The 26,349-nt window shown below is 41.1% G+C and overlaps 1 protein-coding gene across 6 annotated transcripts in view; it reads left to right on the top strand.

Annotated features, from left to right (window-relative positions):
* Positions 1–26,349, top strand: part of FREM1 (FRAS1 related extracellular matrix 1) — a 97,480-nt gene that overhangs the window by 56,401 nt on the left and 14,730 nt on the right. For 2 of the 6 annotated variants that reach the window (XM_007053431.4, XM_043547220.1), the window contains 11 exons: positions 1,645–1,840; positions 2,507–2,771; positions 8,924–9,338; positions 10,589–10,790; positions 11,410–11,554; positions 15,215–15,344; positions 17,316–17,388; positions 21,867–22,016; positions 24,217–24,455; positions 25,628–25,675; positions 25,961–26,140. In XM_007053431.4, coding sequence (XP_007053493.2) covers positions 1,645–1,840; positions 2,507–2,771; positions 8,924–9,338; positions 10,589–10,790; positions 11,410–11,554; positions 15,215–15,344; positions 17,316–17,388; positions 21,867–22,016; positions 24,217–24,455; positions 25,628–25,675; positions 25,961–26,140 — 2,043 coding nt within the window. Of the gene's footprint in view, positions 1–1,644; positions 1,841–2,506; positions 2,772–8,870; positions 9,339–10,588; positions 10,791–11,409; positions 11,555–15,214; positions 15,345–17,315; positions 17,389–21,866; positions 22,017–24,216; positions 24,456–25,627; positions 25,676–25,960; positions 26,141–26,349 lie in introns of those variants that run through there. The other 4 variants (XM_027823920.3, XM_027823931.3, XM_037901990.2 and 1 more) reach the window with 4 other exon arrangements.

Genomic DNA, 26,349 nt, shown 5'->3' with positions numbered 1-26,349 from the left:
GCAAACAACTCTCTCTTGTTAGAACAAAAAGAAGCTGATTCTCTTTTTATCCTGAATGTCTTTCATGTTTTGGAATACACTGCTATGACAAACTGACTTGTGTAGCTGAACCATGCAAGATACAGAGGTTTTGATACTAGAGGTGGGAGTTTCAGATGGGGTGAAGGGGACGTTAAAACCATGGCAGAATTAGGGTGACCAGACATCCCGATAAAATCGGGACTGTCCCGATTTTTAGTTCTTTGTCCCGTGTCCCGACTGATGCACGGTTGGGACGTCATTTGTCCTGATATTGCAGCTTTGGCCGCTCCGGCCTTTTTTTGTTTTGGTTTTGGTTTTTTTTTGCTTTGGCAACTCGGCTCTGGCGGGGTTTTTTTCTTTTCTTTTTTTTCCTTCCCCCATGTGTCCCAATATTTTGTCCGTTTCATCTGGTCACCCTAGGCAGGATCTTCATGGGATGATGGTGGAGATCCTAGAGGGGAAGAAACCCAACGGGAGGAAGAGGAGAGAGAAGAGCTAGACCAAATGGGGGAAAGAACAACCCCAGGGACAGAGGATGGGGAGATATTTCAGGGACCAGGAAGAGAGTGGAAGGAGACCCCACAAATGAGACACTCCCCAGTGGTGCAGGAGAGAACCTATCAGTGAGAGAGGAAGAAAGTAGATAGGTGGAGAAAGAGAAAGGGAAGGTCAGAGAATAAGTGTTAATGAGAAAGAAAGAGACACTGAAAAAATAGGAATAGAAACAGGAGAGAAGAAAATTATTGACCAAAGATGAGCAACCAGAACAAAAAGCAAGGCAGATGTACTAACCTTTTCTTTTTAACTTGTTATGTAGAAAATTGGCCATTGTATTCCAGGTAGCATGATTCTGTGAGACAAGTGGGGCTTGGTTCTGGAATGACGGTGTTGGAAATGGGAGCCTCGTGCCCCATACATAGGGAGGGAAATAAGCTGCTAGGTAGATTCTGGCTTCTCCTAATATTTTATATAGGTTTGTGTGCGTGTCTAACAAGAAATATATGAGTGTGTCTGAAGCCCATGGTTTTGGTGTGTTTTGCTTATTGGTATTGTAACATTGTTTTCTCCAGCAGCAGCATGTTATGCTGGTACACATCTCCTGCTCAATACCACATATTCAGATTTTGGTTGATCTAGCATATTTGTTGTTAAATACCTTGAAATCTTCTGAAATGCAGGATATTCCACCTGACACTTCAAATTTTTCCAGGGAAGCACCCCATGGCTCCCTAATTCTCCCTGTGTCTCTCTAACTCCCCACAGGCTCCGCACTTATGCCTGGTTGGCTTTGGGCCTGAGCAGAACTAGGAATAATGGCATGAAATTAAGCAATGGAAAATGTGGGCTGAATATGAGGAAACACTTCCTAGCAGTGAGCTCTGTTAGGTTCTTAGCATCCGCTTTTCCACCAGCTCTTCTGGCTGCTTGACTACAAAGCTCCTGCCGGGTACTGCCCCTGAAACCTCCCATTAGGAAGGAGGTCCAAAGTGTGAAAGGGGAATATAGATAGGCTGTCATTGGCAAGGGTGTAAATAACTGAACAATATCTACTAATTGAGCAAAATTAACTTGGGAAAACTTATGGATAATGTTAGGTTTCTGACAGGTTTTTATTCTTTCTAGGTAGGTAAGGACTGGGTGACGCTCCAAACTGAAATGAAGTGCACTCAGGAGGAAATAGATATGAACCTTGTGAGATATGTGCATACAGGAGCTATGGGGTCCAGGAACCAAGACAGCTTCACATTTCATCTGTGGGATGGGGACAACAAATCCCCACCACTGGACTTCTACATAACTATCAAGGATATGGAAAAAGGTAAAGATCTGGGTAATTTTGCATTCTACCATGACTAATTCTTATACCAGGACAATCTGAATAAAATTAAATTGCCATTTATGATCCACTCTTAGGCCTTAACCCTTTAATGAGCAGGGTCCAATTATCTTCAGTGGAGCTCCAGGCCCGCAGTAGCATGACTGCCTGCATGGAACTCAGTGTGGGATAGGGTCTTTTAAAATTATTTGTAAAGAAGGCTTCCTAAGATTTCAAAAGGTTGTACACTCAATTAATACTTTATCCTTCACCTCATAGGACTTCAAAGTGCTTTATAAATATAGACTAAACTGACAATATCTTGGTAAAGTGGGTATTATACTCATTTTGTACATGGGTAAACCAAGGCACAGAAAAATGGTAAGTAATTTCTCCAAAGCATGTAATAAAAACAGCAAAGCTGGGAGTATGGTTCAGGACTCCTGACTCCCAATTTTGTGCTATAACCATGAGGGCTTACTTCCATCATTAGATTTGTATTACAAAAGATGTAACCTTTATTGTGGATTTATCCTTGACAAATGTGACACTGCACAATCACTATTTAAAACCATGAATTCATCTACCCCCATTAGGTAGAAACAATAGGTAAGAGAGAAATACAGATGTCAATATGACACTTTTAGCTGGGTATCATGTATCTTGCAGGGGACATTGCTGTTTTCGTAAGGCCACTTACTGTATCTAAGGGGGACAGAGGTTTCTTGACAACTGATGTTCTCCTTGCAATTGATGGAACTGACAAACCAGAAGAGCTCCTCTATGTGATAACCTCCCCACCTCAGTATGGACAGATAGAGTATGTCAGCTATCCTGGAGTCCCTATTACAAGTTTCAGCCAAATGGATGTAGCAGGTCAAGCAGTCTGCTATGTCCACAATAGCAAGGCAGCTGTTCCCCGAGATCTGTTCAGGTAAGCTTTGAAGAATTCCTTTTTGTTTGTTACTTTGGCTAATAACAAAACTGATGGAAAGGTGGTAGTGATGGTGCTGGTAGTAAATAGCTAATGGTTATAAGACAAGAGGTATTACCTCTATCTTGGATTTAGCCTTGACTGACACTATGTGATCACTACTCATCCTTTAAAACCATGAAATAAGAGCATTGGCTATATTCTTCTGCCTATAATGGTTCAAATATTGTTTAACATGCAAATATACATGGCTGATAACAACTAAGTCAGGAGAATGGGCCTCAGTAACATCCCTTTTGGAATTTCACCTTAAACTATAAAGTTTTCCTTGTTAATTGTACCACTGGTCTTAGTATTAAATTCTTCAGTAAGGAATATTTCCTTCAGTAAGGAATCAATTCTTCAGAGCGGGGATGCACATTTCTTGTAATACCTGAAATCCTTCAGAACCATGTGTTTTTTCAACTATACGTTCTTTATATTCCCTCCTAAAAAGGTAGGTTAATTATTTAATTTATCTTTCAATTTTCCACACCACACTCCATCTGAAGCCATACAATCTCTTATCACTGACAAGGGCAAAGATCCCCAGGACTGCAGGTGATGCAGACTTGTATCCCTTTTATATTGAGGTATTGAGATTCTTGCTATTTCCAAAGTGCTGTTGTGTGGATTGGAAGTCCATCCTTACTGTACTCAGACCAGATGTTAATGCTAGGCAGAAGCTGAAAGTGCATGGTGTTCAGTGTCATACAGTTTGCTAAGACCTGTGGAATTCCCAGGTCTTCCTATTTCACTTGGAACAGAAAAGTCTTTTGGCTGTGTTGAGTGGAAGTTTTATTTAAAGGGCAAATTTTTAGCAAAGCACCTAGACTAAATGGTTGGCTTGATTGCTGGGGAACTGTGTGGGGTAAAAGAATCTCGTCTCCTACATCCCACATTGTCTCTCCTGTAAAGGACACATGGTGGTAGGAGTTGTGGAGTGGCAAAGATACAAGAATCTGAATTAAAGTAGAGCCCCATCTCTGGCAATCCCATCTCCTTTCCCCCACCGCCCTCATGGGCAAACTGAGAACTGCCAGGAAGCTGAGCTTTACACAAGGGGTATCCCCCGCCCCTCCCACCCAGTCCCTGCAATCCTGCCCCCTCTCTATGTTTGGCAGATTTGCCTCAGAGAAGGCAGTTTCTATAAAAATCCCTAAGATAGAATGTTTAGAGCATCATATTCATTACATTCATTTCCCTCAACTAAAGTTTTCTAATGGTTCATATTTTCTGGAGGTTGCATGCTGAACCATGTTTTCTCTAAGGTTTCCCATTGGTTCCCCCATTCTTCTTTTGTTTATTCTAGATGGGAACCTTCAGCTCGGGCTATCCATCAGCTTTTTATCTATGGCTTTAAGATAGGTGGTTCAATCCATAAGATCGCTCTGTCTGAGTTATTATTGATTATCTCTCTGGTTACAAAACCAACTTTAATAAATAAATATACTAATAAGGTAGCCAAATTACATACTCTGACACAGCTCTCTTTTCTAAGTAGTCATAAACTAATTTAAATACCTTGGTGCTTGTTTAATCTATGAATTTGAAGCCTCATATCAGTGTAAACTCTCCCTGAATTTTTGCCAAAATTAAGGATGATTTGCTTCCATGGACCAATGTAATAATAACCCAGGTGGGTAGGATCAAACTTATCAAACTGTAAATTTGCCTTTGTCTGTCTTTTATATTCCAACTCCTCCTTATTGGTATGGTACACCACCCCAAAATCTCTCAGGACTTATATCAAACATTTAGCTGATTTATACAGCAACAGCATACATCATTTATTCTTTCTTAGTACTCTTATCTCCCTAAGAATCAAGGATGCCTCACTTTGCCTAATATGCAATTCTGTTAGTGTGCCTCTCTTATAAAATTTCTCAGTTGCCTAGCTCCTCAGCTGGTAGCATAACTCCACTGATTTCAGTAGAGCTACAGCTGAGGATCTGGCTCATTAGTATATTATTTTTTAGGACACCACCTCTAATTGTGTCACTTTTAGCATAGGGTGCTCAATCTCATGGCATCACACCCAATTTCTTTCATACTAGAGTCAGTGGTCCCACCAAATCATTGTCCACACTGAGAATTTGGGTTCAGATTTCTTGATCTAGACTTAGATAGTTCTTTCTTGCCTCTTGCTACAGCCATTCTTTGGAGCAGATTGAGTGACTGTGTCTTGCAGTTTAAGCATTTAACTAACTTCTGCCTTAACCTTCTTGTTGTCAACAGTGTTATATGGTGGAAGAGTAGTGTATGTGACCATTAGTAATGTATTCCTTGATACATATAGATTGTGCCCTGCCCTCTTGTGCTGGGTTTCTTATTTCAATACAATAGATTTTTTTTAATCTTCAGTAAGTGACATTAATTCTACCACAAGCTTTTTGAATTCTATAGTGATTCTTTCACACGCAGATGAGCATTAATCTATTCTAGTTCCACAAGACAAGGAAATAGATACAACAGAATTTGCAGACAAAAGTTTGTCACCTTCAGAGTCAGCTTGGCACTCTAGTGACAACCAAATGCACTGTCACATGGAGGATCTGCATTCAGGTCCTGAACCAGCCACACAAGCCAGCACAGACTGGTACTTTCTGGAAGCAAAGTGTCTGGAAGAACAGAGTTCCTGATGGTGTTCATAATTTACCCCAATGGGCCATAGAAAAGAAGCGTGCAACTAGAGGGAGGTTCACTATTGCACACAACCTTTTGGGGATGGTGGGGGGTATTAAGTTGATTAAAATGCAGATAATGTTCCGCAAGAAATAGTAATAAGCTTTGAGTAGAGCTGGCTGAGAATTGTCCATCAAAATGTTTGGATTTTTTTTAATTTTTTTTTTTTAACAGAAAATGGGATTTCACAATATCCACATTTTCCACAGGAAATTTTCAATTTTGCCAACATTCGTTGATTTTCCTTTGGGGAAAATCAAATTAAGTATTTCACTTTGGGTTACCCAAATCAAAATATTGTAGTTCGTTGAACCAAACAGAAACATTTAGTTTTGAGTCAGTTCTATATTAATTTGCCTGAGCTGCCACGGTGCCTCATGGGAGTTGTAGTTTAGATGCTTTCATGTCCCAATTCTCCTGTATGGGCTAGTGCTCCCAGGTTGGACTACATCACCCATGATTCATCATTCCCTTGTATGGCTAAATTGCTATAATGCCTCATGGGACTTTTATGATTGCAGTATATCCTGCAATCATCCTGTAAAGCTTGGCCCAAAGAAGAGAATGAGGCCATGAGGCATCCAAACTACAAGTCCCATATGGCACTGTGGCAGACACAATTCAACACTGAACAAGCTGAAATGAAATGTTTAGACATTTCTGAATCAAAATTATCTGAACTTTTCATTCTACAAAAAAAAAAAAAAAAGATATTTTGACCTTTTGTCCCAATTTGAAACAAAAGCAAACATTGAAATGTTTGAATTTCATATGAGGTGGAAATTCTGATTTTCAATTAGCTCTAGCTGTGAGAGCTGTTCTTATGATCACTTATTTCCATAACAGAGAATACCAGTTACTGAGCATTTTTTAACTTCCTTGGCTTTATGAAGCTTTGTGATAGTCATGAAGCAGTATGGTTTTCTGTAGAATACAAACTTGCACAGTTTAAGTTAGACGGGTGCAAACCTCTATGTGGACCCACTTATTTCAGTTGGAGTGGCTTTTCAGTTTAGCTCAAACCTGCTCTTAATTAACTTAAGCTGAACTGAAATAGATCCAGCTTCAACTTAAATAAGTGTCCACACAGCCTTTTGCACTGGCTTAAGTAAATCAGTTTAAAATGACATCTTCAATTAAACTGATGTAACGCTGTAGACAAGCTCTAAGTTTTCTGTCAGGACCAGTGGAGTAGATCCAAATTAGAGCGGCTGGTTAAATAGAAGTAAGATTGTGGTTTTTTAATAAATATGTCAGTTTGAATCACTGTAATTTATGTTCCTTTCTTTATAATTTGGCAAAGAATTTGGTTGTGTATAGGGATATAAATACTGCAGTAGATTATTTTTTTTAAACAAGGAATGATAAGAGTAGTTATATGGAGTTGGGAGGGTTAAATGATCAGATTTTTACCTTCCACTAAAGTAATTTCTTCAGTAATAAATTTCCCTGTATTGTTTGGTGCTTCTGGCCTGGAAGAAAGATTTGGCAATGCTTGTTTGGACAGATGACTTCAAATGATTAGCAACCTGACATCAGATGCTGGCAGCAGGATGCTAAAAGAACATGCTAATGTCCTCCATTTTGACACGCTGGCTCGATTTTGTAATGAGCTGGCTCTATTTATGATTCCATTTTTATCTTTTAAATGCCATGACAGATGGCAGGTTCTGCATCCAACTCTATTGCCATGGAACTTCAGAAAGCATAAAACCTTGGTAATGGTGAAATCAAACCATGCGACATGTCCTCCTAACTAAACCTGAAGTCGTCCCCCAAATTTCATCAGAGTGATGAGAATGTTGGCTGCTTTTCATTCCTAGGGGAAAGACAGAGCAGCAGTAAACCTGAAATAAACAAAAAACTGAAGTGTAGAAATAGGAAAGTATAGAAATAACTACTTCTTGGACACAGCCTGCTTCATTATCTGCCAGATCAAGTTACATCTGCATTATAATTTTGAGCCTTATTTATATGTCTAAGATGGTCACAGAACCTGTCCAGTGTCCTGTAGAAGATTCTGGACTAATTTTTCATACACATCAACTATTCTTCCTAAATCTTTTTTTTATTAAATATTGGTTTCAGAGATTTCCCAGGGGACCTTTTAGAGAGACCCTCCAAAAAGGTGGCTATGTCAATTTGCACCCCTCAGCTGTACTTGTCCTGTCTCTATAAGGCCAAAAAATGGTCTTGCGTGACCATGAAAACTGTTTTGTACTTATCATTTGATATTATTATTCCAGCGGTATATCAGATCCAGCTAAATTAGCAATAGTACATCCCCTTTACCCTGGGCACAGTAACTTCAGGTCAGTACAGACAGCTGCCTCTATATTCCCTGCTGGGAATTCTGCCCTCAGTAAACATACTTCTAACTCCTATATAGTCTCTGGCCTGCCTATATACGTTCCCATCTGCCTGATGGCATAGTGCCTGCTTACAAGTTGGTCAGCCCCTAATCATCGGGCATTGGCATAGGCAGTGAAGGGTTTTAGTTGGACAGCCTGTATAATACTGCAAGCCATTTCCATGACCTATGAAGGTCACTTATAAACAAGGTAAACCACAGCAATACTAGTTCTGAGCTTTTGGTTCTTTTAATAGTTCTCTGAGTTCAGTTTACAAGCCTCTCAACCTCCAAATCAAGACAAAACAAATGATCAAAATGTCGACTATTCCTTATTTGGCTTATGTAAAATGGCAGTCCAGTCATGAGAGGAAAAAGGGGCTAGCTATGCACCTGTAATTATGTCTGAAATATCAGTTGTACTTTCCCATGTTAATTTACACTTGTGAGCATGATAACACATGCACACAAAGTGCAGTATATTTTGGGGGGTGCAGTGAGAATAAGGGAAATATATCACCACAGAGAACAGCTCTTTGCAAAGCAAATCTTTCCACTTAGATGGATAGTGTAGTCCTTAGTGCACATTGCTATCCTCTGGGATTTGAACTCAGGACCTCTGGGTAAGAGCCATACCACTAGGCTCTCCAGCCACTTGAGGGCTGAGCTGGCTAACTAAGGAGAAGGCCTTTGCCAGTTAGGTAATGACAAAAGTAACTGAATGAAGACTTTGGCAAGTGAGAACCTTTCATCAGCATTGTGTGTAGTTCATTCACAGAAAAATTGCAGGGTAGACATACCCTAAGTTGCAAAGAGTCCTGTGCCACAGGACTCTTTGCCGCTTTTACAGAGCCAGACTAACACGGATACTTGATACCCTAAGTTGTATGACTATCCCCAGTTTGGTCTGGGTTTGAGTCAAAAGAAAAACAGGATACTGTCAGAGATCCAGTTTTTGATGTATGTTTCAGAGTCACCGTGAGGCAAATCCTTTAGTAAAGGTGTGTATTATCATTTCATTTCAGTAGATGGTGAATCAAGAACACATGCTGAAGGCTGCCTTGCCTCTCTTTGCCAGATTTATCATCAGCAACGGACTGAAGACTAAACATGGAACGTTCGAGATCACGCTGGAGACAGTGGACCAAGCTTTGCCCATAGTGTCTAGGAACAAGGGGTTAAGATTAGTGGAAGGCACTATGGCACTCCTTTCTCCTGATGTCCTGCAGCTTTCAGATCCTGACACTTCCTCAAAGAACCTTACTTTCCTCTTGGCACAGCTCCCTCAATATGGCCATCTGTGCTACCGTGGGGCAGTGCTGCTGCATCACAATTTCACCCAACAAGATGTGGACAACATGGACATGGCATATAGACATGGAGGAGGGGCTTCCCAGATTGACAGATTTACCTTTGTTGCAACAGATAGGACTAATGAAGGCTTCATCATAGATGGGAAGGTGCAAATGGAGCCTGTGGCATTCACCATTCAGGTAAGTATGGCCAACCTGCCTGTTTTAAAAAGATGAATAAAATAATAAGGTTAATTAATAGGTATAAAAATACTGGCTCCAATGGGCATAGTGCTAGTGCTTACTTGCTGCTCAGTTTCAGACACTCAGCAATTGAGGATTGAACCGGTAGGGGTGGGCTAATACGATAATTAACCAATGGAAGTCATTGCCAAAGGTTGTTATTGAAGCAAATAGTTCAAAAATGGATTAGACATAAGAATAGGAAAAAATGCAATCTTTGTTACACTAGTTGAGATGAATGTTATAAGAGTTTTCAATCCTCAAGTATTAAGGCCCCAAAGTTAACCCCAGGTGTGGTGAGGATGAAATCCCACATTTTCCCCAAAGGTATATTGCACAATAAGCTACACTCAGTGTGGCAGGGTGGTGTTAGGACTACTGAAGCATCAGTCATGGGTCACATCCGGGAGAAAATACTCAGCTTGATAGTCTATAACTGTTCTGTGATGGAAGGTATGTTTTACAGATCTTACAAGAATCTATTCAAACTTCAGCCCTGCCCTAGAACTGAACCAGAACCTTTCATTCAATTCTGCTCCATGGGGGAGTCCTCTGTTCTCACCAGTCTCAATGCTTAGCTCCCTTTGCTTGCAAGCTGGATTTCTATTCTTCCCTGGTCATGAATTCTGAATCCCTATCAGTTGCCTCCCCTTAGCCTGACCCAGTTCCTCCTTTTTATGATCTTTCCTTTGGTCTCTGGTTTCCCCCACCTTTAAAAGTTCTCACAGTGTCAGCATTAGGCCCAGGTGCCTCCGCTTTAAGTTCTTGTATAATCTGGCATGTTTTAGCATCAAGTAACCCAGACTGCACTGTATAGCAAAGCCTGAGAAATGTCAAAGTACAGATTTAGCAAAGAGGCTTCTGGGGCTCAGAATTCCTATTCACAAGAAAGCTGGAAGATGGATGGGGATGAGGAAAGTAGTTTCATGGGAAGCTCATGGGATGCAGGAGCCATGGTGGGGGCTGGCGGGGGGGAGGCGGACGTCGATGGCAGTAATGCAAGTCAGTATATAGTTAGGGATGGAGATGCAAAGGTAGCTCAGGTTGGGGAGGATATATTGACCAGGTCAGTGGGTGAGATTACCAAAGCCTTGAGTCAGATTTCAGTTGGTACCTGTGTACTCAATCTTTTTTTTTTTTTTTTTTTTTTTAGTAAGGTCTGATATTGTGAAACAAATGTAGATTTGTTATTTTTAACCTTGACTCAGGTGGACCATTTGGACAAAACTGCACCAAAAATTGTTCACCTCCGTTGTTCTTCTGATGTGGAGCGCCTGAAAAATGGCAATTATGGGATTTACATTACTGCCAGGTCCTTGAAGGCATATGACCCCGATACAGAAGAGGATAAAGTCATTTTTAAGATTTTACGAGGTCCACGTTTTGGCTACCTGGAAAATATAACAACAGGTGTTGTGTTCTTTAACCTCTTCATATGATGATCTAAAACATCTTGAGACACACTGGGGCAGATTTCAAACCCTGTGCCCCTATCAAAATATAGGACCTCTCAGCTGTGGTAGAACAAACTGAGTTCTGATTCTAGACTTCTTTGGGAGGCTGGACTATGATAAGAAAGTTCCAATACCAGCACCCAAATATAAGTCAGTAATGAATTCTGAACACCCTGGTAGCATATTTTGTAGCTACAACTCAAGAACTGCTTTTTGCAAATGAAGCTTGAAACATCAGTGTAGAACGGGACAAAGCCCTGATGTATCACAGATGTGTTATAAGCTTAATGGCAGGAAAAACAATGATAAATAGTGAACAAAGGAAGCGAATCTGTACCCAGGTCATTTGATGTGATGTCACTTGGGAACTGGATAATTGCCGGGCGGGTTAGTAAACACTGCAGTGCACTATGCAGAGGAAAGGGTAGATTTCTGGAAGATCTATGTACTATGCTGCAGAATTCGAAGAGTTAACAAAGAAAAAGTTTTATAATAATCAGTTCAAATCATGTGGCTTTTGCTAACTCTTGTTTAACTGGATTTTGATTTATCTTAATGTTTTCCCTCTTTCCCAGGTGGATTTATACAGGAAGGATTCAGCCAAAAGGATTTAAATGGCAAAATCATATTTTATGTCATCAATCCATCCTGGGAGGTGAATTCGGACAGCTTGGAGTTTCAAGTCACAGATCCCACCGGAAACTCTGCTGCCCCCCAAACGTAACTTAGATTTTCTATTCTAAACAGTTCAATACAATGTGCATGACTTGTGCATTGGGACTACTTTCTGCCTTAAGTCAAATCAGCTATTGTTGGTTTTGAAGCTGAAGAAAAAAAAATTGTATACAGTTTCACAGGTTCATATTGCAGCATTTTTTCAGGAAATTCTGAGTAAAAGACTAAAGAGATATTCCTTATGAATGACTGTAAAAGAATGGGGAGCTGTTGTCCTTTTGGACTGAAGAAATACAAAGGACCAGTTTTCAGTCAAATACCACATTTCTCACTGTACATGACCACGCACACACACACACACACACACGCTCTTATTCTCCCCTTTACATTACCCTTTCAGAGAGGTATAAAGGGGCCTAAATGTAAATGAGAACGAGGCCCATAAACTTGGAGTTCAAATACTGCCTTGGACCAGGTTGTCAGCTTCACATACATCCTCTTGCAGCTGGAGGTCACTCTAGGCCTGTGCTGAGAGCAATGGCCTCCCAAAGCAACAAATAGAAAACATCAAGTAATAAATACTGTATGGGCTATATTTTGCATGGGTACATTGAGGGGAGAAAATGCAGGGACCCTCTTCTCCCCACTCATGTGCTGCCAACATTTTAACAGGCACCCACTGAAGTTTCACCTTAGCCTATGATAAACCCCATGAATCCTGTGTGTGTGTGTGTGTGTGTGTGTGTGTGTGTGTATTAGTTGATATGATACTGGGGAATCAGTTCATTTGTTTCCCTCATTTCAGCTAACATGCTCTCTGAGAACAATAATTAATGAAGGAGACAGCATCACTTTGGAAGTAAATTAAGCTAACCAGAATCAAGACCACTTTAATTCTGAATGAGAATGTCCATACAGGGATTTAATGCAATTTAACTGATTTAGTTTACATTCACACTCTTAGTTAATTCAGATTAACTTTGTGTGTTTCTGTGCAGACAAGTCCTTAGTGAGCAAAATTCTATTTGGCTGGAAATGTTTCTATTTTATTTCTGAAAATTCAACTGAGTGTTGAACCAGCTTGTTTAATTTGAGGTGAACAAGAAAGATGGTCAGGGCTATCCATGTGTGCTACACTTGGTGTCTACAAACCAGACCCCGTGGAAGAAAAAAAGAAGTTGATTTCACAAGAACTATCTGAACATTGCTTCACCATGGAGTAGTGAGAAAAGGCATTGATAGTTGGGGCTGAAGTTAATGCAGTACCAGACTATGTCAATAGATGCCTCTATAGTCAACCTCATATGAGCCTGGCTAACCTAGGCACTTTGTTATAGCACTGTACAGTCTCAAAGGTGAATTATTATTGTACACATTTTTTCCACTATGTATGTAAAGACCACTTACCCACCATTTTGATGCAGCCACCTCTGGGGTGGAATCTGGGAACTATTGTATGTCAGCACCAGGGCACCACATTTTTTTAGGAAGGAAGCTGAAGAATAACAAAAAGAACAGGAGGACTTGTGGCACCTTAGAGACTAACACATTTATTTGAGCATCAGCTTTCATGAGCTACATGCATCCGATGAAGTGAGCTGTAGCTCACGAAAGCTTATGCTCAAATAAATTGGTTAGTCTCTAAGGTGCCACAAGTCCTCCTGTTCTTTTTGCGGATACAGACTAACACGGCTGCTACTCTGAAACCTGAAGAATACCAGTTTCTCCCATTGAAAATTCAGGAGGAATTTTAGAGAGGTAGAATGTACAGTAATTAACTGGACTGGAGTTTGGCCAGGACACCAGGGTGTTGGTTTTTTAATGAAAAACTCCAAATTTAACCTTGCATTAAAATGGTGGAGTTGGGTTTATCTGAATGTGCAATACGATGATAGCACACTCAAAAAACGGTGATGACTTGAAAGTGCATATCGTTTCAATAAAAGCACAAACATTGATTTGAATGATGCTAAATTAGTACAGGATCAGACTTTGAACATTTCCTGAAATGTGGATAGGCTGAGGGTGACTATTCTAATTCCTAGTGCTATACAGTGTGCTTTACGATATGTGAAAAAATTAAAGGTCCCTCTGTTGTGACTCTTAGGATGTAACTTAGGTCTTCTCTACATTGGGGGAGTTTCCTGGCATAGCTGCAGAGGAATATCTATTCTGCTCTATCTGTTCTGGTATAATTTAGCTATTCCAGAATAACTCCCCTGTATGAGCACTGAGTTCTGAAATAAAAGTGATTTTATTCTAGATTAATTAGGTAAAGAAAATCATCTTCATTTTGGAACTGAGTGTTCTCAGGGGGGAGTTATTCCAGAAGAGCTATACTGGAATAGTATTTGTGCTATGGCTGTGTCAGTCGGTTTCTTCATGTAGAAAAGCCGAGAGACAAGAATGATACTCAGGAAACCACATCAGATGCAGTAAGATGTGAAGACATTGCCAAAGAGGAGCTCATTGCAGGAATGATGGATGATTGACATCATGGTTTCAAAGCACTCACCAACGCATCCTCGGGGTCCTTGTGATCCACAGAAATATGCAAAGGCCTCATTGCTCTTCTTCAAGGCATACATTTATAATATCAGTTTTTATCTTTTAAGCCTCTGATATGAAACCATTTCCAGCAGCCCCCACACTAACATTATACTTGGTATATAGGTTTCAGAGTAGCCTGTCATTATGCAAGGCACTGCATTTAGCAGTATGGAGTGGAAATCTATCAACTTGGTATATAGACAGTCTGTACATTACAGACTTTACAAATTGGTTCAGAAGGGGTTTGTTTCCCCATTAGTGCCAAGGCTGTGTGTGTGTGTGTGTGTGTGTGTGTGTGTGTGTGTTGGGGATAACATCCAATAGCACTAGAGATGGTCATACCCCCAAAAGTTTGGAAGCTTTCTAGATAATGATTCATAAGTGGCATCGCTGAGGCATTCTCTCAGTTCATCTCTGACTCTCCACTCAGCCCCTTCTTTAAGCTCAACCCTTCAAGAGGGTTCATCCCATGTTTTCCTCCACCATTCCCAACTTGTGACTTTACAATAAGTCCAGCCCAATTCCCTCCTAAGTGATTCTGTGGCGTGTTTTATACAAGATTTGAATTCAGCAGTTTCTGGGAGCTGGTTTGAAAGGCAGCCAGAGTTGCCTGTGGGAATAGAGGAACCACAGGAGTGGGGCATGTTGAGTAGGTAAGGGGGCTGGATCCAGGCAGAGCTGTAAGAAGGAAGAGGCAATGATACAGGGAGAATACTGGAGAGTCACAGTAAAATAAAACTAAATGGAGGGAAGAAACAATGGCCTTATTTGAAATCAAACAGGAGAGAGAGAATCTGGCTTAGCCAAAAAGATCCTAGGATCAGATCTTGGTCCCACAGAACCATAACTTCCACTGACTTAAGTGGGAATAGGATTTGGTCCTGAGAAGATGTTCACATGTGGTTCAGTGGGTAGGGGAAGACTCAGTTGGAATTCTTAATTTATTTAACTGTTTCTCCTATCTCTAATTAACACAATCTCACAAACAAACCCACTGATTTGAAAACAGAAACTTGCTGTGTGTATTCACTGAATCAACAATCAAGAGAGAAATGTCACTTGTACCAAAGCCATAGTCAGCAGGAGGGATCCCTGTGGACTGCAAAAGAGTTTTTCACACAGATTTTCTTTCCTCTCCCTCCCCCCCGCCCACAGTCTGGAACTGAGGTGGTCTCAAATTGAAATGCAACAAGCTGAGTACGAAGTATGTGAGAATGTGGGAATGTTGTCTTTGAAAATCACCAGATCGGGGCACTCCATAGACTCTGCCTTTATTGCAGTGAAGGTACGGTTAAAAATAAAGTTTGGGTTGGAAGTGAATAATTGTCTGGGGCAGTTACTTTCCTTCTTATAATTACATGAGCTGTTTGATTGGGTCGGTAAGCAAGTAATCATGCGCTATATCAGCAAAGAGGCCATACGGTTCAAGCTGTGTTTGTCAAGACTCTGTTCTTGCTCGTACAGTGTTAATACAGTTTCTCTGACTAGCATAGCATATTTTGGTTCAGCAGCTTATAACACAGCTAGATCAGGCATTGTAGACTGATGGCAGTAAATAGCTCTAACTGAGAGTCTGATCCTATCCTCGCTGAGGTGGAAATTTTGTCATTGATTTCAGTGGGGTTACGATTGGATCCAAAATGGTATATCTCAGGCTGTTTTTCCCTTTATCGTGCATAGGATTGTTTACACCAGTTCTCAATAGGTTCTCAACCTATTTATCATTGTGGGCCGCAGATTCAGCCCACAAAGTGTTATCTGGGCCGCAGGTTGAGAACCAGTGTCCCCCGCCTAACCCCCCGCCACACACAAACCCCTATGCTCAGCGCCCTCTGCCCAGAGACACCTCCACAGAGTGGGGCCAGGAGCGGAGAGCTGGGCGTGGGATGGAGGGCAGGGACTGCGACCCCTGCCGTGCGGGGCCCCAGAACTCCAACCCTGCTGTTTGGGGCTGGACGGCAGCTGGGATCCTGGAGCCCACGACCTTTAGCGCACAGCTGAGCTGGGCCGCAGCTGTGTGCTAATTGGGCCGCATGCGGCCCGCTGGTTGAGAACCACTGGTTTACACTCTAAGGGTCATATTCTGGTTGGTACTGAGCATATGGCACTTGTAGGCCAGATAAATCAAGCCCAGCAGTAAGAATACAGGGTGGAAATTGGCATCCCAAATTCTACCTCCTGTGAAAAGTCATGGAGAGCCATGGTTCCCCCTGCTTCCTCATGTGTATGTACATGCCCACCCTGACTAGGCAATGGTGCCCATGGATAGCCCTGCACACAAACTATTCCTACTCTCAATAGAAATGGGAGCACAAAGCCCCCAAGTGAAGGGCTGGATGCTGCCACACAGTAATGCTGATGTTGTAGTGTAACGACGCACTGTTTGGGTATATCTACACCTTAGCCTGTGCTCCTCCCCATGTTTTTGCCACACAGCCCCTACCATCCACATGCACAACTCTCAGACTTGTACTTATTTGCACTTTGAACCCATGCTTGCTTGGTTTAAAGCCCAAGTGGTGTTTTATCTTGGGCTGGAACCCACCAACTCTGCAGTGAGGATACCAGCGGCGGTAAGATCTCTCAAGAGCTGATAATCCTCAAATGCCCTTCCCACAATTCCCCCAAGGGACAGACAAATTCTCCTGCAATTGACTCAATTGACTGGGAAAGAATCCCAGAGCATATCAGTGCACAGAACTATGGGATATGCTCCCCGACACACAGGTGAGTGCAGAAGCAGTAAGGACACAGTAATGCAGGAAGGCTGTGAGGATACTTTTACTCTGGCTAGGCTAACCCCAGCTCCAATCACCCAGGCCAGCTGTCTAGTGTACACTTTCAGGGAGCTATTATATCTGTCTCCAAGTGCCAGCTATAACTATGGCCCCAGATTTTGCTGAATAAAAATGCTAAGTGATGCTATTTATGTAGTGATTTGAGAAGCGAAAGGACAAGATGCGCAATAAGCTTTTATATTATGACTTTTAACCCAAAGGCAAGGTTAGAATTGAGGTTTTTTCCCTGTTTGAACTGGCAAGATTTATTTTTCTTCCTATTTCTTTTCTCACTCAAGTGTCACAGTGAACTGTACAATACTGTGTGTGCCTTTGAGACCTCATAGAGTATGGTGATGAATATCCATAGTAGGTTGAAGCATTCACTAGACTGCATTGGTTTGGTTAAATAGACTAAAAAGATTTGGAAAGATTGAGTTTCTCCATTGTATGGTATTTTCTGTTTAACTTCTTCTTAGGTTAATGAAGTGTCTGCTACATTGGGAAAGGATTTTACTGTGACTCCCTCTAAGCTCATTCAGTTTGATCCAGGTACGTGGTGGCATATCAGTTTTAATTTTACAATGAATTAATTAATTGTGAAATGTGCCATATTGGAGAGCAAAGTCTTTTAATGCAACGGTTCTCAACCTTTCTCTTTCTGAGGCTCCTCCAACATGCTATAAAAACGCCATGGCCCACCTGTGCCACAACAACTGTTTTTCTGCATACAAAAGCCAGGGTCAGCGTTAGGAGGTAGCAAACAGGGCAGTTGTCCAGGGCCACATGCCACAGGGAGCACCACAAAGCTAAGTTTCTCAGGATTTGGCTTCAGCTCTGGGTGGCAGGTTTCTTGGCCCTAGGCGTCAGCCCCAAGCGGTGGGGCTTCAGCTTTCTGCCCTGGCCTCCAGCAAGTCTAATGTCAGCCCTGTTGGCGGACCCCCTAAAACCTGCTTGCAGTCCCTCATGGGGCCCCGGACTCCTGGTTGAGAACCACTGTTTTAACTCATCAGTTGAAAAGGTAAAGCAAGGTCATTGCCAGTGCAATCTTCCCCACCCTAAATGCAAACCACTCAATGGACTGATCAGTCTCCACCTTCTATCATTTCTTGGCCTCTCTGCTGAGACCGCCAACAAACGTGGCAATTACTGCCAAGCATAATGGAAGCTTTGTTGAGGGCTTTCACATTTTTATCATTTGTGTCTGAATGCTAAATTGTGCAGAGGGACTCCCTCCAATTGCTTCTAATACAGCTCATAGAAGAGAACTCCAAATGGCAGACACAATATTTATTTTCTGAAGTGAGATGATGTAATTTTCACTATGCTCTTTTTAAAGAGACAGACGCTTATCTGCTATCCTTTGCAGAAGTACAGGATGGTAGTTTAATGAATAACAGAAATGGAAGAAGTGCTGCAGAACAATATAACTACTATCATCTACACATTTTTGACTTGCCATTTTGTGATGCGCTTCCCTGTGGCGCACTTTCCTACCAAGATGATAAATGTCCTGAACTTTCACCATGACTAGAAATCAGCTTCTCACCGTAGTTCCAAACACAAAGTGTATCTTCTTGACTTTATCAAGCTGCTGATGTAGTGGGGAGACTATGTAGATTTTGTTTCATATAGTACTGAATTACTGCTGAGAGAACATTATATAAAATTATATGCAATGATATATTCCCCATAAAAGTATAGTTAATAATACATTAAGATTGCAGATAAGTTTAAATCAAAATCCCAGATATGAACATGTCTGATGTTTGGGTCCGGATTCAGATTTGAATTTTGCAGTTTGGGGCCCATCTCTAGGTAAGCCAGTACCTGAGCTAACAGTACAGTAGTAAATGTAATGGAGTCCTATATAGTAGAATAGTAAAAGCTACACTTCAGTGCCAATTCAGGTATGAAGCATGGCTAACTGGGTAGTGAAAAGAAGGATGTTCTTGTTGTTAAGAAACTAGAATGGGATTCAGGACATCTGGATTTAGTTCCTGGCTTTCCCACAGATTTCTTGTGTGATCAGAATTTTTATCAGATAGGTTGAGATTCTCACCCTTGCTCTGTCCCTTTTGTGCCAGGTAAAATGGCCATAGCAGTGTAAAGGAGATCCTAAAAGCCCCAGAGCCGGGTTGGGGAGGATTTCCCTGGCAAGGAACTGCAGAAGGCAGCCATAAGGTCCCCCTAGCAACCCCTAATGTAGGGGTTCTAGGCAGTGGTGTGGCCAGTAGGGCAGCCTAGAGAAGCTGCTGTAATTTAGATAGGTCCCAAGCTGTGAAGCAGCCCCAGATCAGGAGGGTGCAAAGATGCTTAAAGTCACCCTAGCCCACCTCTGCCTGGGCAGAGTTTAATGCTGTGCCTCTAAGAATCTGGTTTTTCACATACAAAGAATAACTAGGCAAGAGAACCCATTTGCTTTCAAAATTACCTCCGGCTCCTTTGTAGATGCAGGCCCAAGTTGTCAGCACTAACTCTGCCTGTGCATATTTTCTAGACATAATCTAGGACTTGACTTCTGGAAATGTGGCCCACAGAGTTCAGACCGCTTCCTGCAATGCCCACTGAGATTATGCCAGTGGTGCCAGGAGTAAAATTTCAATTACAAAACATCACCATGATTATAAAAGAAATGAGAAATATCTGTGGAAACCTCAAACAAACGACACTTGTTTCATGGGAAAACAGCCTAAGCACTTATCTGCATCTGAAAAACAGAAGATAAGGGGGAGGTGATAAGCAAATTCCAACCCAACCATGTGGAGTCTGCAGTGGGGAATCTCTCAGTTGGAATCTCAGCTTTTGTTGTGAAAAAAGGCAATGCAAGCAGTGTTTTGGCTACAGAGATGCCATAGGACTGCAGACTTTGCCTGGCTATCACATAGGAAAATTTGTGACAGTTCAGTTAAAAGACTAATCAACAAATTAAAATTTGCTGGAAATGTTTCAGCTTTGGCATAATGGGGAAGTACAGGTCTAATTTCTAGGTAACTTCTGGTCTTTTTTTAGAGACATATTAGGGAGGGTGGATGGCCATAAAGCAATAAACACAATAGGTGGGGGAATCTGTTCACTTTCCTAGCACTGATTCTTCCCAATGGCTGACGGGATATTCAGCACAGAGAGGGTGGAAGATACGGATGGAATAGCAGCAACAGAGTAGGAGCAGATAAAAAAATTGTATTAAGGGCACTCCCTCTGTGGCAGTTTTGGCAGAAGAGTGGGTGTCTTCTACTCTGGATAACAGTGCAGAACCAAAGACCTTGTCATTAGACTTTTTACTTTATTGCATTTTTTAATTTAGAGGATGTTGAGACAAGTGTAAAAAAAACCAAACACACACCCTAAATGCTTTGGGTTCTGACGACCTAGGAGGTCACCTCTCCTTCACCAAATGCCTAAGATCAGCTGATGCACTCAACCTACCATTCTTTAGATTGAAACATCTAGAGGTTGTGGGCAGAGTATTTTCAGTGCAAGGCCCTTAACTGGGATATACTCCCCTCCATTGTCCGGCTACTTTGGGAAGCTAATGCTCTGAACTTGGTGCAGGGAAGTGTACATTGATTCACCCTGAGGGAGGGCAGGCCACTTTACTGTTGTTGTCCTCCCCTGGGGTTTCTACCAGAGGTGGAGGCTGCTTTAGTTTATAAGTGGTATTCCATAAGAGGTCTGCAGGTGGAGGCTGGCTATGGGATATCCTGATCTGGCATATCCCACCCCTCTTTTCCAGCCAGTATCCCTCACGTGTTGTACTGCATGAACTTCTTACACATGCTTTCCATGCTGCCTTACTCCTCTTCCCACTGGCAGATTATCCCCCTGGAAGGTCCTTTGTCTAGGTTTACACTGGCAGGAGCCCCAGATCTGTTGACTTCAGGGCATCGTGTAAAGTTATTTATTTTCTCAGGCTTCATCTTGAGAGGATGCTGGTGTTTGGGTTTATTTTTAATTTGTGGGGAGAGGTCTATGTTTATTTTAAAAACACAGTTTAAAAACACTGTGATGGACTCATTGAATAAAAATAACAAATTACAAATGAAAGTTAGTGGTGGCATAGGAGCCAATCCAAGCTGATTGAAGTCAATGGGAGTATTTACATTGATTTCAGTGGGCGTTGGATAAAAGCCCATAATCTCAGATTGGAGATGCATCTGAAAGGTAACTAGGAAATGGAGACCAAAACAAATGGGAGGCCAATAGAGGCAGCATAAAAATTAATATTGTATATATGTATCTTACTACATGCATGCAGAACATCCATCTTAACTTTGTGAGTCAGTTTTATACACAAAAATAGTACTAATCCAAAAATAGTACTAATAACAATAATGCCCATTCTGGGATCTGGGTCTGACCAACTGAAATGCAACTTTTCTGAATGGAATTGTTTAAAAGAAGGTCTTTGCATTCACCTCTAAAGCCTTTTGTTGTGTGTGTAAATATAAACATATATATGTATGATTATGATTATTTATTGATCTTTCAACTAATAACCAGAATAACCCTTTACATTAGAACTGCAATCTGTTCTCATTTCCACTGGTGTAAATCTGAAATAACACAATTAAAGCCAGGAATTACTCAAAATTTGTAACAGAGACCAGAAGCTAGCTTTTGAAGTATTGTACTAAAAGTCAGTGTAATTTCTGATTAGTTATGCAAATGTTTTAAATAATTGTAGCATCTCTAGAATTAAGATTCTAAAATAAAAAGAATACATCACATTTCTCCTTAAAATTGCAACTGAACCCCTAAATCTATGTATTGTAGCCATCATTTCCCAAGTCTAAGGCAGCTTTTTATTACAGTGTATGCACATGAACTGAATCATCATTGTCCAGGAACAAATTTGGTCTCTTAGTGTTATTTGGGAGAACAGCAGGAGTCCAGTCAGTTGGTATGAGCACAATAGCATACACAAGCTATTCTATTCTAGCTGTAGACATGTTAATTAATATTTTTTTTGACACCCAGATTGATTGAAATAGCAATTAAAGAGTAATTAAAATGTTTACTTCTGGTAGGAATGTCAACCAAGACGTGGAATATAGCAATTACTTATGACGGATTAGAGGAAGATGATGAGGTCTTTGAAGTAGTTCTGAACTCCCCTGTGAATGCAGTTCTTGGCACCAGGACAAAAGCTGTAGTGAAAATTCTGGACTCAAAAGGAGGTATTCTCTTTTGATCATCATCTTTAAAATCTGGAGCAATCTTGGCTGAGTAGCTACTTACTTTCAACAACACTTACCTTCAAATCAAAATGCTTAATTTAAAAAAAAAAAAAAGAAAACAGGATTGACAGTTGCAGACCCGTTTATTCTCTCACATAACTCTATTCTTCCTCTTAGGAAACATAGCATGGAGAAAGCAACAAGTACAAAAGAAAAAAACCTTTGCTAACAACAAGCATGTTAGATTTCAGCATACATCATTATTTTCAAAGGAATTTATTTTGAAGGTCCACTAAAATGTTTTTCTGGTGATTGTATAACAGTTGTTGCACTCCTTTGGGAAAGATGTCAGAAAAAAAATCTAACAACAGAACCCAGCCCTTAAAATAAATTCTGTAGTATCCTACTGGTTTGAGCAATTGTTCTACAATACTGTAGCATTTTTCAGTGATGGAGTGTTTTAATGTGGAAACAGATGAGGAAAATACCAATACTTACCTAGACAGCTAAATTCTTTGAAGATTGAAGAATATTCTTCTCTCTAACTGCCTAGCACAGTGCTTCTCAAACTTTTATACTGGTGACCCCTTTCACATAGCAAGCCTCTGAGTGCGACCCCCCCCCCATAAATTAAAAACACTTTTTTATATATTTAACACCATTATAAATGCTGGAGGCAAAGCCAGGTTTGGGGTAGAGGCTGATAGCTTGCAACCCCCCATGTAATAACCTCTCGACCCCCTGAGGGGTCCCGACCCCCAGTTTGAGAACCCCTGGCCTAGCAGAACAGCATTACCCATACAAATGTGAAAATGAATTTGGGTTAGTTTTGCAAAGGTCATTTTTAAAAGTTCATGGTCTGATTTTCTGTCTAGTAACTGGGATGACCAGACATCCCAATATTAGGGGCTTTGTCTTATATAGGCAATTATACCCTCCCCTTCCCCTGCCCACAAAAATAAGTGTCCAATTTTTCACACTTGCTATCTGGTCACCCTATTGGTAACACTGATGTAAATCCAAATTATTCAACTGAAGTCAGAGATTCATCAGTGTAAAACTGGTTTGAGAGGAAAATAGGACCATGTCAAAGTGTGAAAAAGAAGGCACCTATGACTGATTGCTTGCTACCCAAATGACTGATAAGGAAGGCACCTGGGACCAACTGGCTGCTGCTGATACATTGATAGGGAAAGATACCTGGGCTTTATAAGGCAGAGAAGAATGGACAGGAGAGGGAGAGAGCTTTGTGTGAGAAATAGTCAAACAGGGGGGGATTGCAGCTGGAGACAGAGAAGAGTAACTGGGGAGCTGTTTGAGGTGGTGCTGAGCTCTTAATAAGACTCCTGAGGGAAGCAGTTGGGGAAGCCTTCTGAAGGTGTCACCTGAGGATCCAGGGAGCACAGGTCCAAGAAGAGGAGCTCAGTAACTCAGAGGACTCCAAAGGGAAAGATAATAAGGAGCAGCCAGGGCGGGCTGATGAGCTGTGTTATCTGGGGAAGTTGAAGAGGAGAGGGACTATGAAAGGGAATAGATAGGCCTCAGAAAGGAGTGGTGGTGCCCAGTGGAAGATCTGAGAGACTTATTTGGAGCTTCAAAATAGACAGACCTTCAGTAAAGGAGGGTTTGTATCTGATGTGAGACTGGGACAAAAGAGACTGTGTTTGAGTGTATGGTAGGGGCATTGGTGTGTGTGATGGCCTTGTTGGACTTATTGGTTATCTCCTGGGTGAAGGGAAACTGAGGCCAGCTGCTGCAGAACCAGGTGAGGGTCAGAAGAGAGTGCTACAGAATATGTGTGCTCATTTACAGGGCAGCAAAATTTTTTTTGGGATGAGAGAAAATCATTAGGGCATAAATATTACCAAAAATGTTCATTATATCTGAAAATCTATGGACCAAGTGTGTACCTTCAACAGGTACCTCTTAGTGCATTTGATTTTCAGGGAGTTGATTTTATTTACTTGTACTAAAGTATTTATACTTTTATGACTCACAGACAATACTATACACAAATGCTCTTTCCCTCTAGGTAAATAAACAGGAGAAATGAGGACTAGTGAATAAATAGCAAATCGGCAACATTAGATGAAAAATCATCCAACTTTTAATGACAAGCTGTTTCAGTGCCCTAGTCAATGTGACCAGCTATCTGCTCATGTAAAATGAACTGACCATCTGCCATCTTGTATGCTTTCAGGTCAATGCAGCTCTTTCCGTTCCTCTGGCCAAAACAAGCCCAACTTATGGGGGACAGGCACATTGCTTCCAGTTTCCTCAGGGTCCTCATCGCCCTCCAATCCTGGCACTGTTCACTTGGAAGAAATCCCGCTGTCCTCTTCCAGAGTGATGATGGTGGATAGAGGGGATGTGTTACAGGAATTCAACTTGGTGAATCTGTCAAGGATGAGGCTTAGAGCTGTCAGAAATGGCAAAATAGTAAGGCAGATCTATTTGATGGTGATGGGATGATAATATATATTTTTTAAAACCGTGATTTTACCTGAATTTACTGTAACTAGGAAATATTTGTGCATTCAGTGGATCAGACTTAAGAGCTTTTTAAGAATATACTGTATCTTCTGAAAGCCTTGACACTAAGGAGCTGTCTATATGAGAAAGACAGATGGAGTTGAGGAAGGAAATGTGTATCAAACAACAAACCAAAATAATGCAGATTCGGATGGAGTGGCTTCTCAGCTGGGGTAAATCAGCAGAGCTCTATTGAAATTTAATGGAACGAGGTCAATTTATAGGAGCTAATCATCTGATCCTGAAGATACTAGAAAATAAACAAGGAAATAAAATTTACCTAATTTGGAAAAAAACAGTGGAGACACCTCATTAGGCAGATTTCATGTACACTGATTTGATTGGGACATGACTGTGATCTTTAACTGTTATGTAAAGAGACTATGAGCACACCTTTGTGTGTCAGGCCTGGTCTACACATAAAATTCAGGTCGATACAGCTATGGCACTCGGGGGTGTGAAAAATCCACACCCCTAAGCGCTGTAGCTGTGACAATGTAGCTCCCAGTGAAGACACAGCTTGGTGGATGGAAGAATGTTTCCGTTCACCTAGCTAATGTTTTTCAGGGAGATGGAGTTCTACAGTGACAGAAAAACCTTTTCCATTGCTGTAGGCTGTCTACGCTATGGGGTTATGCTGGCATCGCTACAGTGCCATAACTATGCTATTATAGTGGCAAAGAGTCCTGTGGCACCTTATAGACTAACAGATGTATTGGAGCATAAGCTTTCGTGGGTGAATACCCACTTCATCAGTTGCTCCAAGATGTCTGTTAGTCTATAAGGTGCCACAGGACTCTTTGCCGCTTTTACAGATCCAGACTAACACAGCTACCCCTCTGATACTATGCTATTATAGTCCCTGTAATGTAGCACATTTTTAATTGCCCACTTTCAGATATCATCCGCCTCCATTGTAGGGGAAAAAAATTAAAACCAAGAATAAAATCTGTAGTGTTTGCTAACCTAGATTATCTAACCAGCAACCCCAATGAGACTTTCTTGAAAAGCTTCAGATAGCTACCTGTTTCTATATTGTGTAGATATGCCAAACTCATTTCACTGTCTGGCCTTTTCAGGTTCATCCTTCATCTGTGTTAAGAAATGGAACCCATGTGGCTTTTAAAGTAAGAATATTATGATATGGCTTCTTCTGTGATTCTTTCCTTATTGTGTCTTACCTTAGCTGCATGTACTACAACTTTAATAATTTGATGTAGTTAATACTGACTGCACTGTCTCATTCTCTTCATCTTTTTCTTTGGGGGTCTCTTCCCCTTGATTGACAATAATTTGTGTTTCAAAATTCCTTTCCATTTTTGTGAGGAGAATTTTGAAGTTGCTTATGAATGGTAATCCTCTCCCTTTTTCCTTTTTTTTTTTTTTTTTTTGGTGTTACTTTTAAAATCAAGTATCATGGATTGGTGTCTCTCAGAGTAGAGGATGACACCTCACCAGCTAATGTAAACAAGGCTAACAAGTCAATAATTAACCAAGGGCAGACAAAGATAAATGTGATATCCTCCAGGAAGACAGAAGTCCCACAAGCTGATAAGGCAGAGCTGATGTCTGAATCACACTCTAGCCACCAGGTATGAAGACCTTTTGTTTCATATGAGTTTTCACCATCTGTTTTAACTCAAGCTGTTATCTGAGAGGATTTAACACCTCTGAGATCTCCAGTCCAACCCCACCTCCAAAATTTACTCTTCTAGTTCTTCGTTTAGACTAATTTAGCCAATACATGGATAAATTAACAACTCAACCCATTTAGCATTAGCATGTCACCATAGGCAACGAC

The sequence above is a fragment of the Chelonia mydas genome, chromosome 5, assembly GCF_015237465.2.
Source record: "Chelonia mydas isolate rCheMyd1 chromosome 5, rCheMyd1.pri.v2, whole genome shotgun sequence".
NCBI classification, from domain to species: Eukaryota; Metazoa; Chordata; order Testudines; family Cheloniidae; genus Chelonia; species Chelonia mydas.
Note: the sequence above shows the minus strand (reverse complement) of the source record. Positions and strands in the feature narration are given on the sequence as shown.